The sequence below is a fragment of the Nicotiana sylvestris genome, chromosome 4 (genome assembly GCF_000393655.2).
Source record: "Nicotiana sylvestris chromosome 4, ASM39365v2, whole genome shotgun sequence".
Classification (NCBI taxonomy): Eukaryota; Viridiplantae; Streptophyta; class Magnoliopsida; order Solanales; family Solanaceae; genus Nicotiana; species Nicotiana sylvestris.
In genome coordinates, this window is record NC_091060.1 from 49938730 (window position 1) to 49959117 (window position 20388).

At 39.4% G+C, this 20388-nt stretch overlaps 1 protein-coding gene and 1 long non-coding RNA gene across 2 annotated transcripts; both read right to left on the reverse strand.

The window, feature by feature from the left end:
- Positions 1–1898: 1898 nt before the first annotated feature.
- LOC138889002 (uncharacterized) lies at positions 1899–3317 on the reverse strand. Its single transcript, XR_011406540.1, has 2 exons — positions 2872–3317; positions 1899–2068 (listed from the first exon to the last, which is right to left on the reverse strand). It is a non-coding gene; the product is annotated as an uncharacterized lncRNA (long non-coding RNA).
- Positions 3318–8713: 5396 nt separating this feature from the next.
- Positions 8714–9479, reverse strand: LOC138889530 (uncharacterized). The gene is made up of 2 exons (XM_070172850.1): positions 9405–9479; positions 8714–9316 (listed from the first exon to the last, which is right to left on the reverse strand). The coding sequence occupies exons 1-2, from the start codon at positions 9477–9479 to the stop codon at positions 8714–8716; spliced, it is 678 nt and encodes a 225-aa protein (XP_070028951.1).
- Between the last annotated feature and the right edge of the window lie 10909 nt (positions 9480–20388).

Sequence of the window (20388 nt, forward strand, 5' to 3'; positions counted from 1 at the left end):
TAAAGGGAAATATATTTTGTATTTTTTTTTTGAAAATTGGGGGCCGGAACCGATGAGGTTTGCCACGTATCTCACATCCGGTGAGAATCAGACCCGCGTAGTTTGGTCAAAATGAGTATTTTTCTCTTTTGATTTTTTTATAAAAAAAATTAATCTTCACGCATCACGCTAGACTACTACAAAATATTTGTAAAGAAATGATTATTTGTGCTAAACTAGGAGAATGATGATTTTTTTTAAATTATGCTAAACTAATTTTCTAAAGCCGGTCAACAATGCAAACAAGTCTTCCAAATGATGTAGCAAGTAGCACATAAGTGGACATGCTGGTCTCAAAGAGGATATCTGTCTTATACGGACCCGGCACCTGTGCCGAGCTTCGCTAAGTCGAACGATGCAAAACAAAAACGATCCTACTAGGGATAATCAAGAATGTGGCTTGTTTTTCTAGGTTTTTTAAATCCTACAGGAGAAAGTATCTAGACTGGCTTACTCGAGTGGACAACTCGAGCCGAGGAGCGTCAGTGTGCCGGCCGTAGAACGGTTCTGGCTTTACTGGTGGTTCTCCTCGCCTAAACATGTGTGACTAAATCTTTCACCAGGAGCAGGTCTGCACACTGGCTCTATCTCAAACAGAAAATTTTGTGGAGCTGGTCAGCACACACAACACTATTACTTATCAGAAGACTCAGATGAGGTGCGCGAGAAGACAATTTATATATACAGTCAAGACAATATCAAAGCAGTAAAAAGCGGACAAGTAGCACATTAGGCCCAAATAAATCATAATATATACAAAAATTAATAAAGCCAAATAAAGTTAATGTACAAGCTCGAATTCTTGAAAAAGGTCCCCAATAGAGTCGCCAGAGCTGTCACACCCCCCTTTTACCCCTCCAAGAGATAAGTGTAAAATGTTATGGATTGTGGGTTAAAGAGCTTTTCCAATTAAAGTGACAAATTTGAAATAGGGATTATTTTATTTACAGAGTCGCCACTTGAAATTGATTTTTGCCGGTATTCCAAGTCACCTTTTATTTGAATCCCTATTCAAAGGAACGTTTGACTCTATTATTATTGGTCTACGAAAACAAAGTCCGGGTAAGGAATTCTGTTGACCGGGGAGAAGGTATAAGGCATTCCCTGAGTCTCGTGGTTCTAGCACGGTCGCTTTATTGACTACATTTGGCTTGAATTAAACTTGGATAAACTGTAATTTATTTGATTTTTATGCTTTTCTTATGTCCGTTTTTATTTATTTTAAAAAAAAAATAAAGAAAAGATTTGAATAATAATCTACAACTTAACTAATGAGAGAAAATTATTGTTATGAGTACTAATTTAAAAGATGAGACTAATGAGAGAAAATTATTAATTGATATTGCTTAAAACTAGTAAGATGTGGGCTTGTCTTGACATTGAATGAGGCAACCCACTATTGGGTTGATGGAGTCAAATGGGCTCATGTCCAAGACAAAATCCAAAAGCCCATATGCTTTTGGACTTTAAATCTGCAGATATGGCCTTTTAAAGCTATGTTACAGATTTGGCCCTATTTTGCTATTTGCAATCCGTAGCCAATTATTTACAAAAATAAGTTTACAAATTATCTTTCTAATCTACAACTTAACTACCTTACTAAATAAGTATTTTCTAAGAGATAAAAAAAAGATTATTGGGACTGTAATTCTCTGATAATAATAATAATAATAATAATAATAATAATAATAATAATAATAATAATAATAATAATAATAATAATAATAATAATAACTTAGCTTGGTGACAACAAAGGGACAAACATGGCTACAAGGGTTCAAATTTTAATATATATGCTCCTTTCAGGCAACCAAATGCCAGTAGAATTATATCTAATGCTTTGCAAAAATAAAAATAATTAAAGATACTTAACACAATTTAATTAATTAACATATCGTTATAACATTATCAAACATTCAAGAGCATATCAAAATGAATTATAATAGAAGGATGAAGCTACTAATATTTCCCAGCGTCATTATCTTTCATTCCAACTCGATTTTATGAGTTTACATGGTCCGAAAACTACCTGGACAGCAGAAAGAAGAACAAATACAGCAGAGTCAGCTCTTTCCAAAATCAACAGCAAAACAATTAAACGGGCAGCAACAATAGCAAAAGACAACGACAACCGGCAGATTCAAACCCAAGAAAATAAACTAGAAATACCTCAGCAAAACAGTACAATTATGTAACTCAAGAAAAATCTTTCAAGACTACTCTATTTTCCTTAAACAAGTTTTTCACTTAAGAATCAACTCACAAAAGCTGCTAAGAGTTATTATAACTACTGATTTTTTTCTCTTTTTTGTGTGTAGAGCTCCCTCACTAAGATGGAGTGTCCTCCTTTTTTTTTCTTAGAAACAACGAGCTATTTCAAGATTATAAATCAATCTTTCTGAAAGATTTTTCCACAAAATCTGCTCTTAAATTCAAAAGCAATACTTTTGGGGTTCAATCTTGTCCAATAGAGAGTATTTCAAACAAAATCTGCCCTTTACTATTCAAACATAGGCTTTTATTCAAAAATTGTCCAAAAGTCTATATTTTCTTACCAAACAAATAACTTTTGAGTTTTGTACTCACAAAGTCTTAAAGCAGTCCAAAAAAAAAAAATATAAACAAACAACTACCCTATGCTCTCAAGTAATTCTTCACTACCTCACTTTTATCAATACAAAATTATTTTACTACTTCAACAAGTGCAAAACAGAAAATTTAAAATTTCGAACATCAAAAACTAATGCTAAAATAATTAATACGAGACAAAATAAAATCTGAAAATTAAAAATAAAATAAAAAATCAGCCATGAAAAAGAATATGATTTTTACCATTTTACAATTCAAGTGGCCGAAAAAATGGTGGTATACCAAAAGAGGGTGTTCGGGGAGGTTGCCGGAATTTGACCGGATTTTGGTTGCCGGATTTTTGGGGTAGAATTGGAATCAATAGGTAGGTCTTGAGGAGTTCTATCCATTAATGTAGGTATTATGGGATGGTAGTGGCCGGAGCTTCAAGAATTTGGGCAAGAAAGTGGTAGTTAAAATTTCCTAGATCTAAGATTCAAGGAGTTTGAGGGGGTTTTGAAGGATTTGGTTTGGAGATATGGAAAGAGGCGGTGTTGGAGATTACATGGTGAAATTTTGGGGCGGATTGGAGGTCGGCCGCCGCCGGTGGGGGGTTTCGGTGGCGGCGATGGGGCGGCAGTGGCGGCTTGGGGGGAGAGAGAAGAGAGAGTGATGAGAGGGAAAGAAGAGAGAGGAAATAGGGGGAAATTGGGCAAATTTTTGGGGATTTTAGGCTTTATATACCTAGGATGAAGATCAAACTAGGACCGTTGGATTAAATCAAGATGGGTGGATGAGATTGAATCTTGTCACTTAACCAAAACAACGTAGTTTCAAGACAAAACTACGTCGTTTTAAGCTCTTCTTGGTAGCCCCCTTTTGGGCCGGATTTGGGCTCAAAATTTGGGCCAATTTTGGCACAATTTTAATTAAATTACACTAGCCCAATCCCTACCTCATTTATCAAACCATTACTCAACTCTTAAAACCTATACATACACAAATAAGAACAAACACACACACACACACACACACACACACACACACACACACACACACACATATATATATATATATATATATATATATATATATATATATATATATATATATATATATATATATACATACATATATACAAGGCAAAAATTAGGCATTTACAATTAGTAAGAATCATCAAGTGTCACAGTTAATTCAAGTAAGGCAAGAAACTAAATAAGGTTGCAAATAAAGGAATAATCAAGGATCAACATATAAGTTTTAACGAAACAAATTAGTGAATCAAGAATTCAAAACAACACTGATTTAAGGAGAAAAAATATAGGTTTTCCATGAATAAATAAACAGAATGAATATAGACACATAGAATCAGTCGAGAAATCGAACCAGGAACCTTAATAGAGGCACATTAGGGTAAAATCACAAGACATTCAAATTAAGCGAAGGAGAAAACATGTGAATCAAAGCACAGAACAAAATCATGTAGCAAGTAACACGGACAAGCTGAGAATCCAAACAAAAATATCAAAAAAATGGGGTTTTAGTATAAACTAGTTAGGGTTGAAGCAAACTCCATGTAATCAGTCAAAAACACATAAAAATAAAAGATTAAATACTTAAAGTTAGAAAAATGTTTTGAAGAAAGAGATTTCAGGAAACCCTAGTTTAGGAAAACGAAAAGCCACTCGAAACTCAGAAGATTTTTGTAAAACCCATGTAAAATAAGTTCAATCCATCTAAGATATTGTACAGATCTGAGAAGTTCAAAGGATGAAATTAGGGTTTCGAGAAAATAACATAGAGATGAAGACATAGGCTTAGAAATCCATAGGTTTAAAGTGAAATAAGAAGATCTTACTCGAAATCGAACTAGAATGGCCTGAAGCAGGCAAGAAAGGGTCAAAGGTGTAAGCGGAATGACCCTGGTCCCTCGAGGACCTTAGAAACGACGATACCAGCATAGGAGAGGCCATTAGAGGCCTGGGGTGGGGGTGAGAAGAGAGAATGAGAGGTTTGGGGGGGGGGGTCTTTAGGTTTAATTATGGTAGGAATAATCTGGGCCGTTGATCAAAATGATCAACAGCCAGGATTCCACAAGACTTGGGTCGGGTAGGTAAGGGGTTTGGGCTTGGGTTTACTAGGCTGATTTATAAGGGTATTTGGGCTAGTTAATTAGGCTCGAATTGAAATTAAATGAGGCCACTTGATAAATACCCCATATAAATTAATTAAAATAATTACTAATTATAAAAATAAATTTTATGAATAGAAATGTTTTAAAAATGGTTATTTAGTATTTAAAAATACAAAAGACTAATGTTTGGTAAAAATTATGCAAGAATCATACACATGGGCTATAATTACAAAGTTATTGCAATTATAGCTAAAAGATGCCAATTTGGCTATTTATGGAATAATTAGGACTTAATAGGATCCTAAATAGTAAAGTAACTCGAGAAATCTTTTTGAACTCATTTGTGATGCAATTTTATAGTTATTTATTAGAAATAAAATACTGGGCGAATTAATAAAAGGTGTAAAAATTATGGAAAAAATACCAATTGATGCTAATACATGATTTTGAATATATATATGCATTTTAAAATTATTTTGGGAACAATTGGGTATCAACAGCTGCCCCTCTTTACCCGAAAAAGATAAAAAAGTTGTCGGGTAAAGATATGATGGCCAATTTTGACTAAACGAGATGGTTTGAGAGATTTTAGGCCGCACCCTAGTTTCTGAGTTGCCTACACATCCCTGGTTTTACAGGAATCAGGCTGTGTGTAGTTCTAGATTCATCGGCGGAATATACCAATGAAGTCATCGCAAGAACGGACACAAATTTCAGAATAGGTGAAAGAATGGTTTACGGGAGCGGTCAAGTTTGAGATAGTCGAAGAAATTGGAGCGAGATCGTTCCTACTGGGATAACAGTTTCTTGCCAGGTCACCTGCAAATAAAGATACTACAAGCAAATATTGTGCGAAAATTTAAACATGATGTAGGTTCCCTTTGGACTATGAAAGCTGTCTTCGGACGGTTGAGGATGACGTCCTTAGACCATGATGTCCTGGGCCATGAGTTGTTCAGTGAGAGATTCGCAGGCCATGAAATGATGTTCTCGGTCCATGCAGATGGTGCCTCCGAACCATGGCACCTTTGAATAATGATATGCAAATTGAGGGAGATCCTTAGGCCATGCCATGGTGTCTTCCAGCTATGAGGATGATGCCTTTAGACTATGATGCCTTTGGACAGGTTGCCGATATTTCAGCCCATGAGATGCAATAATATGATGTCAACAAGACAAGACTTAGTCTTGTGAAGTGGAGGGTAGAGCTTAGCCCGAAAGAAGAATAAAGTAGATAATGTTGGAGAAACAGTGCTTAGCCTCGGTGAAAATAATGTAAATCGGAGGCAGAGCTTAGCCTCATGCAGGTATGGCAGTAGAGCTCAATCTCATGCAAGATGCAGGACATGGCTTAGTCCCATGCAAATGAAGGCAGAGATTAGCCTTATGCAAATGTGGAGGTAGAGCTTAACCTCAGGCGAGATGAAGGCAGAGATTAGCCTTATGCAAGGGAAGACAGACATTAGATTTACGTAAATGTATAGGTAAAGCTTAACCTCATGCAGGATGCGGGACAGGGCTTAGTCCCATGAAGACAAAGATTAGCCTTATGCAAGGGAAGGCAGAGATTAGCCTTATAAAAATGTGGAGGTAGAGCTTAACCTCATGCAGGATGCGAGATAGGGCTTAGTCCCATGCAAATGAAGACAAAGATTATCCTTATGCAAGGGAAGGCAGAGATTAGCCTTATGCAAATGTGGAGGTAGAGCTTAACCTCATGCAGGATGCGGGACATGGCTTAGTCCCATGCAAATGAAGGCAAAGATTGGCCTTATGCAAGGGAAGGCAGAGATTAGCCTTATGTAGATATGGAGGCAGGGTTAGCCTCATGCAAGGAAAGGTAGCGTTTAGCCTTATGCAAAAATAGCATAAATAGCAGATAGTAGCAAAATTTCTTAGCTAGTAGCAAATTTCAGTAACGCAATTGTTACAAAGAATGTGACTTCAAGGCATGTATATTATCATTCCTACATCCAAAGAAAAATCGTGAGTTCTGTAGATGGGGGAGGTTGATTTGTGTCCCCGCTGGCTTTGCTTGTCTTGACTTGCTTGGCCTGAAGATCATCCGGGGGTAGCATTTGCTAAACAGAGTTATTTTACAAGCAAGTATGCATAGTTTTTCAAAGACATAGTAAAAGATACTTTAAGAAATTTAGATGAACCAACGACCATGACAAGATCCAAGACATTGTAACCTCCCATGCTATGGAATTTTGAGGGTCCTCCTCAAAATTTTGCCCCAGATAGATGGATTGGCATCTCTGACTGATGTACATGCTGCGATCGGCTAAACTTGCTTCGGAATTTTGAGGGTCTTCCTCAAAATTTTGCCCTAGTTTCTGATTATGGGGAAAATTGATTTTTGTTGAATTATGACCGAACCCACAGGGCTTTCTACATATCCCCTCTTAAATGGGAATCTGGTCGAGTGTAGTTCAATTTACATCATATGAGGAAAGCATAAAAAGTTACATATAGTATCGCTTGATTGCATCTGAGTTGATCGGTTTTGTCCAGACTTCTCCGTCCATTTCTGCAAGTATAGGAGCTCCTCCTGTCAGTACTCTGTGAACCATGTAAGGACCTTTCCAGTTGGGAGAGAATTTCCCTTTGGCTTCATCTTGATATGGAAAGATCTTCTTCAACACTAGTTGCCTTAGTGTGAATTGTCTTGGCTTGACCCTTTTGTAGAAGGCTCTGGACATTCTGTTCAAATAGAGTTGCCCGTGACATACTGCATTCATACTTTTTCTATCTATGAGGGCTAGTTGCTCATAATGGCTCCTCATCCACTCTGCGTCGCTGAGCTCAGCTTCTTGTATGATTCTTAAGGAAGGAATCTCTACCTCGACAGGAATAACAACTTTTGTACCATAAACCAGCAAGTAGGGAGTTGCCCCGGTTGATTTGCGGACTATGGTGCGGTATCCCAATAAGGCAAATGACAGTTTCTTGTGCCACTGTTTGTGATTTTATACCTTCTTTCTCAGTGTCTTTTTGATATTCTTGTTGGAGGCTTCTACGACTCAATTCATCTGAGGTCTATAGGCTGTGGAATTCTGGTGCTTGATTTTGAAAGTCTTGCACATGGCCTTCATCAGATCACTATTGAGATTGGAGGCATTGTCGGTGATGTTTGATTTTGGAACCCCGAATCGACAAACAATTCGGTCACGTACAAAATCTGCCACGACTTTCTTAGTCACTGATTTTAAGATGCTTCTTTGACCCATTTGGGAAGTAATCAATAGCTACCAAGAAGAATCAGTGTCCATTTGAGGCGGTGGGATCGATTAGACCAATGACATCCATTTCCCAAGTATAAAATGGCCAAGGTGAGCTAGTTGCATTGAGCTCATTTGGCGGTAATTTTATCATATCTGCGTGTACCTGACATCGGTAGAATTTCTGGACATATTGGATGCAGTTAGTCTCTATGGTCATCAAAAAATAACCAGCTCTAAGTATCTTCTTGGCCAAGACAAAACCATTCATATGCGGGCCGTAGGTCCCAGCATTTGAGGCGGTGGGCTCGATTGGACCAATGACATCCATTTCCCAAGTATAAAATGGCCAAGGCGAGCTAGTTGCATTGAGCTCATTTGGCAGTAATTTTATCATATCTGCGTGTACATGACATCAGTAGCATTTCTGAACATATTGGATGCAGTCAGTCTCTATGGTCATCCAGAAATAACCAGCTCTAAGTATCTTCTTGGCCTAGACAAAACCATTCATATGCGGGCCGCAGGTCCCAGCATGTATCTCTTCGAGTAGTTTTAAAACTTCCTTTGCGTCGGCACACCTCAATAATCCCAAATCAGGAGTTCTTTTGTATAGGGTTCCTCCACCGTGGAAGAAACTATTGGACAACCTCTGAAGCGTACATTTCTGGGTATGATTTGCATGATCCTGGTACTCTCTCTTTGCCAACTATTCCTTGATATAGTGGAACCAAGGTTTCTCGTCCGCTTATTCTTCAACATGGGCACAATATGCCAGTTGGCTATGAATCTTCATCGGGATAGGATCAATGAAGTTCTTTTCTAGATGTTGTATCATGGATGACAAGGTGGCTAATGCATCGGCAAATTCGTTCTGAATTCTGGGAACGTGCCGAAATTCTGTCTTTGTGAACCTCTTTCTCAATTCCTGCACATGGTGCAGATATGGTAATATCTTGGAATTCTTGGCGGCCCATTTTGCTTGTACTTGGTGTATAAGCAAATCTGAATTGCCGATTACCAACGGCTCCTGAATATTCATGTCGATGGCCATGATGATCCCTAGTATGCAAGCTTCATACTCTGCCATGTTGTTGGTGCAGGGAAATCTGAGTTTAGCAGATATCGGATAATGTTGACTGATTTCCGATACTAAGACAACTCCAACGCCGACTCCTTTGAAATTTGCTGCTCTATCAAAGAACATCCTCCAGCCGTCATAGGATTCAACAATGTCTTCTCCTATGAACAACACTTCTTTATCGGGAAAGTACATTTTCAAGGGTTTGTATTCTCCTCCCACAAGATTCTCGGCAATATGATCTTCCAAGGCTTGTCCTTTAACCACTTTCTAAGTCATATAGATGATATTGAACTCACTCAGCAGGATTTGCCACTTAGCCAGCTTGCCAGTGGGCATGGGCTTCTGAAAGAAATACTTCAAGGGATCCATCCTTGATATGAGGTATGTTGTGTAGGCGCACAAGTAGTGTCTCAGCTTCTGAGCTACCCATGTTAGAGTGCAACAAGTACGTTCTCATATGGAGTGAACTTTTTACTCAGATAATAGATAGCCTGCTCCTTTCTCCCTATCTCATCATGCTGCCCCAGAACGCAGTCGCAAGCTCCATCTAATATCGCAAGGTAGAGTAACAAGGGTCTACCTGGCTCTGGCGGAACCAAAATTGGTGGCGTCGATAGGTATTACTTGATTCTGTCGAAGGCCTTTTGACAATCCTAGGTCCAACTACTTGTAGCATCTTTCTTTAACATCTTGAAAATTGGTTCACATATGGCCATGGACTGGGATATGAACCGACTGATATAATTCAGTTATCCTAGAAAGCTCATTACATCCTTCTTACTCTTTGGTGGTGGTAGCTCCTATATGGCTTTGACTTTTAATGGATCTAGTTCTATCCCTCGACAACTGACGATGAACCTAAGTAACTTTTCAGTAGGAACCCCGAATGCACATTTTTAAGGGATTTAGCTTCAGGTTGTATTTTCCCAGTCTATCGAAGAACTTCCTTAAATCTGCTATATGGTTGGTGGCTTTCTTCAATTTGATGATAACGTCATCCACATACACCTCGATCTCCTTATGTATCATGTTATGGAAGATAGTGGTCATAGCCCTCATGTAAGTGGCCCTAACATTCCTTAAGCTGAATGACATCATCTTATAATAGTATACTCCCCATGGCATAATGAAAGCCATTTTCTCAGCGTCACCCTCGTCCATCCAGATTTTATGGTAACCGGCGAAGCAATCCACAAATAACTGGAGCTCATGTTTGGCACAGTTGTCAATTAGGATGTGTATGCTTGGAAGGGGGAAATCATCCTTTAGACTTGCTCGGTTGAGATCCCGGTAATCGACACAAACCCTGACCTTTCCATCCTACTTTGGAACTAGCACGATGTTGGCTAACCATGTTGGGTATTCAACCACCCTGAGGACCTTGACGTTGATTCTTTTTGTGACTTCCTCCTTGATTTTCAGACTCATATCAGGCTTGAACTTCTGGAGCTTCTGCTACACTGGCGGATACATTGGATTAGTGGGCAACTTGTGAGCCACGATAGATGTACTTAGTCCGGTCATATTGTCATATGACCATGCAAATATGTCCTTATATTCCTTCAAGAAGTGTGTGTACTTTTCTTTCTTTGACGGTGACAAAGGATGCTGATGCGAGTTTCTTTGACAATCTCTGAATCCTCCAAGTTGATTACCTCGGTTTAATCCAGATTGGACTTAGGCTTGTTCTCAAAGTCCTCTACTTCTATGACGATTTCCTCGGGTATGATGTCTTCTTCTTCTTCCGAATTACTATCCTTTTGCCGCATTGTCTCATTGCATGTCACAATCATTGGTTCATCAAGACATGAAATGGTAATGCTGTATAGGTAAACGTATGAGAGAAAATGATAATAATAAATATCGATTCATTAAAACATAAAAGCGATTTTCAATAATTTAAATAAACGTTTCGAAACACTAGAAATTTTACTTAAAACAGAATGCAAGAAAGAGAAATCATTTTCTTAGAAAGCAAAAATAAACAGTGTTGTTCAGCCTTGCTACCCCGGGACTCGTCAGGCCCTGGATGGTTTGACAGTCCAGTTTCTAAGGAACGATCCCTTGCTCACAGCTTGGATGGTAGGGCCTTCCTCCTCCTCCTCCTACTCCTCCTCAACAATGACACAACTATCCATATCTTCGTCCTCCAGGAATAAGTTCCTTAGGGCTGCTAATGCTTCCTCCTCCTCTGATCACCATATGATGTCGGCTTGCTGGAAAGTCGGTTCCAAGTGCGGTATGGGCTGCTCCAATGGATAGTAAGGACCGCACCATGGTGGTGACCAATCATCTTACTCTTGCCAAGTGTATTGATAGCCCATGCCAAAGGTAGTGCCGTGGCGCTTTAGCTATATCGACTTTGAAATTCCCTGAAGATTCTTACTGAGACCCTTGCCAGGTTTGTATCTGCTCCAATTCATTATGCTTTAATCTTACATCCACCCCTTATCCTTGTCTATTACATTGACCCGGTCAATATGGTGGTAAGTTTCTCCATCAAGCCTTCTTCTACCCTCAACTACTAGGATGGTCTGACGGTTGTAGATGGGGTTGCTCACATCTCCATAGATAATTACCTCCTGATGGTTCCACTCAAAATTTATCGCCTGATGCAATGTTGAAGCCACAACTCCGGCAGCATGTATCCATGGTCGTCCTAATAACAGATTGTAGGACGCAGATATATCTAATACTTGGAATTTGACCTCAAACCATGTAGGCCCCATCTGCAGACAGAGACTAATCTCTCCAATAGTGGACCTTTGAGACCCATCAAAAGCCTTTACATTCATGGATCCTTCTCGTATTTCATACACTCCTTTGCTCAACCTCTTTAGTGTTGTCAATGGTAAAATGTTAAGGCTGGACCCTCTATCGGTCATAACCCTAGTGATGAAGTATTCTTTGCATTGCATGGTAATGTGCAGTGCCCTGTTATGACTCAAACCTTCAGGTGGTAGTTCATCCTCGTAGAAGGTAATCTTGTGACTTTCTAATACCTGCCTCACCATATTAGCCATCTCTCCGCTTGTGATGTTGTTGGGCACATAAGCTTCATTCAACACTTTCATCAGAGTACTCCTATGTGCTTCCGAATTCTGCAGCAATGATAAGATAGATATCTGGGCCGGAGTCTTGTTCAGATGATCTATGACTGAGTATCCCCTGGCTTGAACCTTCCTCCAAAGGTCATTCAGTCCTATCTCAATGATGGGAGGCCTGTTAGAAGCCTACTTGATGGACTCTCCCAAGTGTTCGGGTGTGTAGACCCTTCGGGTCCTAGTCATCCCTTGTACAGCACTAGCTTCCTCTATCTTGACCTTTCCTTTCCTTTTAGCTTCAGCCACGTAATCCCGGGGCACAACATTAGTGTTGAAAGGCGGCATGGTTGACATTACCACTATAAGTGGTGTGGCTACCTTTACTTCAAATGGAATAGGTGTTGTAGTAGGTGGTGCTATTTCAACCTCGAATGGTACGGGCGTATCTATAGGTGGTGCCACTTCAAACTTGAATGGGACTGACGTGGTTACCTCAGCCTCTCCTAACAGCTGTATCTACACTATGATGGAATTGAGTGTAACCGCTGGCTTTTTGGGATCATCACCTTCTTTGATTAACCCGATTGACCCCTATGGGTCCCACTTTTCATCTATTTCTATCATATTGACGCCTCCACCCCTATGATCTGGAAGGGGCTATTGCGAACATTAGGAGTAGCTTCCTTAGCCTGAATGACTTTGTTGTCGATCAAAGCTAGGATTTTATCCTTCAACGAGCGACATTCATCGATGGTATGTCTTTTCATGCCAGAATGGTATGCACATGTTTTGTTTGGATTGACCCACTGGGATGGATTCTCAGTGGCTACAGCAGGGATGTGAGTGACGTAACCAACACCTTTAAATCTTTCATACAGCTGGTCAATGGGCTCGGTAATGGCGGTATACTATTTGGGTGGCCTGTGGTCAAAGTTTGGTCGAGGCCTTGGGAAGTTTTGGTGAGCTGGAGGTGACTGAAATTAGGAGGTTGGGAGTTGTATATGTGATAGACAGTGGCTAGTTGGGAATATCTAGGAGATGTGGGTTGATATGTAGGTGGAGGTGACGGTTAATATGTAGGTGGAGGTGAGGGTTGATATGTAGGTGGGGGTGATTGGTATCCAAGTGGAGAGGTTCGATATGTCAATGGAGATTTGGGTCCCTGTGCAACCATTACAGCTCCTACGTCTTTCTTCTTGGATATGCCACCGGACTACAGTGCTTTGTTGGTAGCTTGCAGTGCCTCAAAATTAGTGACCATTCCGCTCTTGATACCTTCTTCAATTCTTTCCCCAAGCTTGATGATGTCAGAGAATTTGTGATTTTCATTCTCCATCAGCCTCTCATAATATTACGGGTCCTGCGCCCTGATGAAGAATTTGGTCATCTGCTCTTCATCTAATGTCGGCCTGACCTTGGCTGCTTTCGACCTCCAACGAGTGGCATACTCAAGAAAAGTTTCAGTGGGTTTCTTCTTGAAATTTTGGATGTAAAATATGTCCGGTGTATTTTTTGTGTTGAATTTGAATCGTTCCATGAAATTCGAGGCCATGCTCACCCAATTAGACCACTTCTTAGGGTCCTGGCTGATGTACCTAGACAAAGCATCCCCTGTGAGGCTCCTTATGAACAATTTCATCCGGATCTTTTTGTCTCTTCCAAACCGACCAGTTTGTCACAATAGGTCCTTATATGGACCCTTGGATCACCAGTACCATCGAACATTTTGAACTTGGGAAGTTTGTAACCCTCCGACAGTTATACATCAGGCTGTATATAGAGGTCTTCATAATTCAATCCTTCGATTCCCTTACCTCCTCCCATGACTTGAACTCGGCTAGTCAATTTCTTGAGTTCTTCAGCTAGGTTCTTGATGAGCATATCCTTCTCACTGGACTCGGTGTGTAAGAGATGGGTTGAGTGGAGTGAGGTAGAGTTGCCACGTATATGGGATTATTCTAGTGGAATGATGGGTGGGGTGTTTCGGGGAATGTGGAAAGTATTTTGTTGGTATTGTGGCGGGATGGTTTGGTTTTGTGGTGGAGTTGTATAGTGGTGGGTTGCAGGAGGATTCTGTTTATTGGGTGTATTCTGAGGTGGTGCGGAGTTTTGAGTGTTTGGATGGCCAATGTTTGGGACGCTGAATGAGAAGGACAAGTTCTCTAGGTTCCGAACATGTTCAAGTTCCCCTTGGAGTTTAAATAAACTTCGTTCAAGTTGCGACACGACATGATTCTGGACCTGAGTACCCCGACCGTCGAAAGCTTCTGGATGTTCAGCTGGTGTTGATTTTTCCTTTCTGATGTTAGTCAAGTCTTCCATTTTTGCTTTGCCTTTTCCTTTAGGTGGACTAGGAGGAGGAGAAGGTGGAGGGCCCCTGGATCTTGTATAATATGCTGATGATGCCAGAATAAATGAACCAACCTTTGGGGAAGGGGAATAATAAAAAGAAATAAAATAAAACAAAAGGTAACAAGTCAGTGGGGATTATGATAAAATATTTGCAGTATTTAAACACATATTGCAGGAATATAAATGCGCTTCTTAATTAGGGAGCCTCGTTGTCGCGCCCCTTTTTTTCCTACGCGGAGAGAAGTCTGGGTTTCGACATTCATGAGGGTAATAACGTATTTCATTTTGAGAATTAGGTATTTGAAGAGTTGCCACCTAACGGGTTATGGTGCATTAGGGCACCTAGAGCGATTAACTCTTGCATTGGTTTGCATTACCAGAGATTAGGGTAATGGCTCGAAATAACCTTGAGGGGAAGGTGTTAGGCACCCCTCTTGGTCAATAACTGTGGGTCCCGGCCGAACATATACTCACAAATTAGTCCATTAACAAATAGATAGTTGAATCAAATATTTTGCAAGTAAAGCATGTTGGATGTTGTATAACTCAAGCTATAAGACAAACTTTTTGAACAAGTTGCATAAAACAAAGTTTTAAACAAAAGGACTTTTGGGAAAGGAGGAGTCCTAGGTTGGTTAGCCTATAAGATCACCCCACACAATGTCCGGTAAATACTCCTCAATAAGGGGCTACACGTGACATTAGCGTGAAGTCATCATATCCCATATCTACCCTTCCCACCCCTTAGTGGTTATCAAAGCGAGTGTTGGTCAACGATCTCTATTGCGTGCTGTTACCCGACCCTTCTTAATAGTCCTGGAGGGAATTAGGACCTCTAGCAGTTCTAGACCGACCCCTAAGGTTTAAAGGAAAAATACTAAGGCGACAAGCAATAACACATAGGACTCTTAGAAAATAATAACAGGAAAGAGCAAATAAGATGCTCAGTTTACCTCCACAGATAAGGTATGTAAACAGCATGACTCAAACACAGATAAGGGCAACAGTACCCTAAGACATGATGTCTAGATGAATATCAAAACACAGTAGATATGCAGGTTCATTTTATAACTCAAAAGTAGTGGCCCTAATCAGTTTGCCTACTGATTTTAAGCCTGTTAATCATTAAGCAATACACAAAGGGGGAAATTTCCAATTTTATAAGAAATTGGATTATCTAAGGCTTGCCTAGGCGTAGGATAATGCACAATTGTTACCAGAACTATTAGAACAATAAAAGAATTTATTTACCTAAAAGCATATTGTTCTAAGTGTTATAAAAATGCAAGGATTAATACCAGCTTATTTTAAACAGGATAATCAAATGTGAAACTGCTTTTACCTCTTCCGTAATAAGTAGTTTACTCTAGGTGTGACTGAGCAAGTACGAATGAGATCTTAAAGCATGGTATCTAATACACACGTATAAATGTAGAGTGATTTATATGCGGAATTCCTAAAGCAGGATTTCTAATATGCACGACATGATTGTATAATTTCCTATAGCAGGATTTCTAAATGCATAGAAAGGTTACAACATTATAGAGCATGCTGACAAGTGTGCAAGAGTAGCAATCTTTGTTTTTAATGCCCCTTTATCCTAAAACAGGATTTCTGAGTGATAAGAATGTCAAAAATGAGAAGTTGAAACAGTATACATGAGCCCTAAGAACATGATTTCTAGTGCATGATATGTTATGAGCATGGATTCTATTGCACATAAAGGAAATATAGACCTAAAGCATGGTTTCTACCCTTATTGATATCTATAACATGCATAGCTACCATCCTATTTTCACTATCAAAACCCCAATGTTAGTTTACAAATTATTACAGGCCAATATCGAGTGAATTACATAAGTAGATAAGAAAAATAAGAAGTTACTCTATACGGAGCCTACCAATAGGCCCAAATTTCCAAAATTTCCAATGCCGGATTGCCTCATAGCCTTTCATATAATCCGGGTGTGTCATAGTTCCCTAAGGACCTCAAGGGATCCAGGGCAGTGCTCACACCCAGATTTCATAGTTATAGTTGAGTAAGTGCAGTGTGGAAGGGCCAACTCTAATGTATCAAAGTTCAGAGGAATCTCATAGGGATCCTTACGCAGTCACACATTAGAGGGGTATAACTCAAAACCTAAGAGTAGATGTAAGAGTTCTTGAAAATATTTAAGTAGGGAAACAGTTTGAAAAAGGACTTGTTTGAAATAGTTTTGTAAAAGACATCAGAGACAGTTTTGAAAGGAGAGTGGAGTAGTAAACAACAGTCCAAACACAACAACCCCAAAACAGGTTCATACACAACCAGAGATCATAGAACCAAAACAGGTTCAACAGTCACAAACAAGGGGTCAAAGGATTTGGGGACACATAGGTCACATAGGTAAACACATAGTTGTAGGAGCACTTAAGTACAGAATCAGCAGCATGCTAAAGGGTTAAGGAACCTCAGAATTAATACAGAATCATGTCACTTAAAGATAGCCAACTGCTTTGCATAGAACACTAGTAAGGGAAAGTCATATTGGGGTACACTAGAAGGGGGATAACACTTCATAAACATGCTGAGTCTAAGGGAGAGGACACATTTAGAAGCATGCTGATGAAGCAATAAAGTAAACATATTAGTTGCAAGTTGAACAACCGAACCATAAGTAAAAACAAACTAGAAACAAGAGGAATTGAAGTAATAAAAGAAACATATTGGTTTTGGAACTTGAATTGAAATCAGGACATACCAGTAAAGTGACAACAAACAAAAAGTGAAGAGAGGGCAAAGAGCTTTTAGTGTGTGTGAGAGAGATTTGAACCAAATGTGTTTGTGTCTTTGTGTTAATGAGAGACCAAGGTATTTATAGTTTGAAAGTAGGTAGAAAATAAGATAAAAATCAAAGTTCATCAGTAATTATGGGGACTCAGAATAAATTAGTCATGAAATCAAGGTAAGTATTCCCTTTAATTGAGGAGTTAACTTCAAACGATAATAAACACGTGACAAATAAGGATGGAAATTGTATAAGGCTGAGCATAATGAATAAGGAAATATTTTCAGCATAGTACAAGTACACAACATATAATAGAGGCTAGGTTTAGCATATTTCAATCAAGGAAAATACTTAGGAAATCAATTAATAGCATTATAGACCATAGAATAAGGTCAAAAAATATTTTACAAGGTTAAAAATATCAGTAGAGATATCATGCGAAATCAGTGAAAGATCAATCACAAAGACTCAAGGATTCAAAAGTAGAAAATAGCACTAATTTAGCACAACTTTACGAGAACCAGCACATAGTAAGCAAAATCAGAACTCTAAGAAGCTGACTAGGGCAAAAATCATATAAGAATTAGGGATTCATGTAGAGCATATTCTGAATTAATAGAATAAACATGATACAGGTAGGAGAAGTGAAAAATCAGAAACATTGGTGAACAAAATAAGGTAAAATCACATAATAGGCAGGAATAACCATAATCAGGAACCCTAACAAGCAAACATAGGGTAAAAATTGCAAAATCACAGAAACATATAGATTAGTTGAATACATTATCAAAAACAAACTCAGAAACCCAAGATTAGAACTAAGAAATCAGGGTTTTCAACATAATGAATCGGATAAAAGGAAAACTTAAATAAACCGTTTAAACATGGTGAAAATCATAGAAAAATGCTAAAATAAGAAGGAAAAACCGCTTTTAAAAAAGGGTCAAGAAATCCTAGTTCGAAGACGAACAGTCATTTTAGAAAAAATCAGAGAAATCCTTAAGAAAACAGTAAAGATAACTCGAATAAACTCAGATCTTGTTACATATATTAGAAATCAAGAGTCAAAATCAGGGTTTCAGAGAGAGAACCCAGAGATAGAGAGACTCCGGCCAATTATGCCAATTTGGCCAATTATGAAATAATTTGATTCAAATAAAACCATAAATAACAAGTAAAATCAAGAGATTCTTCTGAGATCATTTGGTAATGCCATTTTGTAATTATTTATTGGAAACAAAAATGCTGGATAAATTAATAAAATATAAGAAAATTGTGGAAAAATACCAATTGCTATTGACGGTATATATGCAATTTTAAAATATTTTGGTGAAAAATTGGGTATTAACAGCTGCCCCTCTTTACCCGGGAAGGATGAAAGAGTTTTTGGGTAAAGAGATAATGGCCAATTTTGACCGAGCAAAACAGTTTGAGAGATTAGGCTGCACTCCGGCTTCTGAGCTGCCTACATATCCTTGGTCTTACAGGAATCAGGCCATGCTTAGTTCCGGATTCGTCGGCGGAGTATACCGATGAAGTTATTTCAAGAACGGACGCAACATGGGCTGGCTGAGTGAACGGTTTATGGGAATGGTTAGGTTTAATATGGCTGAGAGAACTGGAGTGAGATCGCTCCTGCTGGGATAACCATTGTTTGCCGGGTTACCGCAAATAAAATTAATACAAACGTATACTGTGCATAAATTTAAACATGATGCAAGTTCCCATTGGACTATGAAAGTTGTCTTCGGACGGTTAGGGATGGAGTTCTTAGACCATGACGTCCTGGGCTATGAATTGTTTGAAGAGAGATTCGCAGGCCATGAAATGATGTTCTCGGTCCATGAAAATGGTGCATCCGAACCATGACTCCTTTGAATAATGATATGCAAATTTGAGAAATTCTCAGGCCATGGCATGATGTCTTCCGGCTATGAGGATAATGCCTTTAGACTATGACGTCTTTGGATAGATTGGCGATATTTCAGCCCATGATATGCAATAATGATGTTAACAAGACAAGGCTTAGTCTTGTGAAACGAAGGACAGAGCTTAGCCCGATTAGAAAATAAATAGATAGTAAAGCAGAGCAATATCTGTGCAAAATGAGACAATGCTTAGTCCCATGCGAATGTGGAGGCAATGATTAGCCTCATGCCGGTATGGAGGCAAGGATTAGCCTCATGCAAGTTGGGAGGCAGGGATTAGACTCATGCAAGTATGGAGTCAAGGATTAAACTCATGCAAGTAGGGAGGCAGGGATTAGCCTCATGCAGATGGAGAGGCAAGGATTAGCCTCATGCAAATAGGGAGGCAAGGATTATCCTGATGCAAGTATGGAGTCAAGGATTAGACTCATGCAAATAGGGAGATGGGGATTAGCCTCATGTAGGTATGGAGGCAATGATTAGCCTCATGCATATGGAGAGGCAATGATTAGTCTCATGAAAATAGGGAGGCAAGGATTAGCCTCATGCAGGTATGGAGTCGAGGATTGGACTCATGCAAGTAGGGAGACAGGGATTAGCCTCATGCAAGTATGGAGTCAAGGATTAGACTCATGCAAGTAGGGAGGCAGGGATTAGCCTCATGCACGTATGGAGGCAAGGATTAGCTTCATGCAGATGAACAAGCAAGGATTAGCTTCATGCAAATAGGGAGGCAAGGATTAGCCTAAAGTAAGAAGTCAAGGATTAGACTCATGCAAATAGAGAGGCAGTGATTAGCCTCATGCAGGTATGGAGTCAAGGATTAGACTCAAGAAAATAGGGAGGTATGGATTAGCCTCATACAGGATTGAGTCAAGGATTAGACTCATGCAAATAGGGAGGCAGGGATTAGCCTCGTACAAGTATGGAGGCAAGGATTAACCTCATGCAGATGGAGAGTCAAGGATTCGCCTCTTGCAAATAAGGAGGCAAGGATTAGCCTCATGCAAGTATGGAGTCCAAGATTAGACTCATGCAAATAGGGAAACACGGATTAGCCTCATGCAGGTATGGAGTCAAGGATTAGACTCATGCAAATAGGGAGGCATGGATTAGCCTCATGTAGGATGAAGTCAAGGATTAGACTCATGCAAATGGGGAGGCAAAGATTAGCCTAATGAAAATATGGGGGACATGGATTAGTCCCATGCAAAGAGCGAGCAACAAATAAGGGTAGTTTATGTCTT

Coding starts and splice junctions, on each gene's coding strand:
- LOC138889530 (XM_070172850.1), bottom strand. CDS start 9,479: ATGGGTAGCTCAGAAGCTGAGACACTACTTGTGCGCCTACACAACATA. Junction 9,317..9,404: donor TCAAGGATGGATCCCTTGAA/GTATTTCTTTCA, acceptor TATATGACTTAG/AAAGTGGTTAAAGGACAAGC.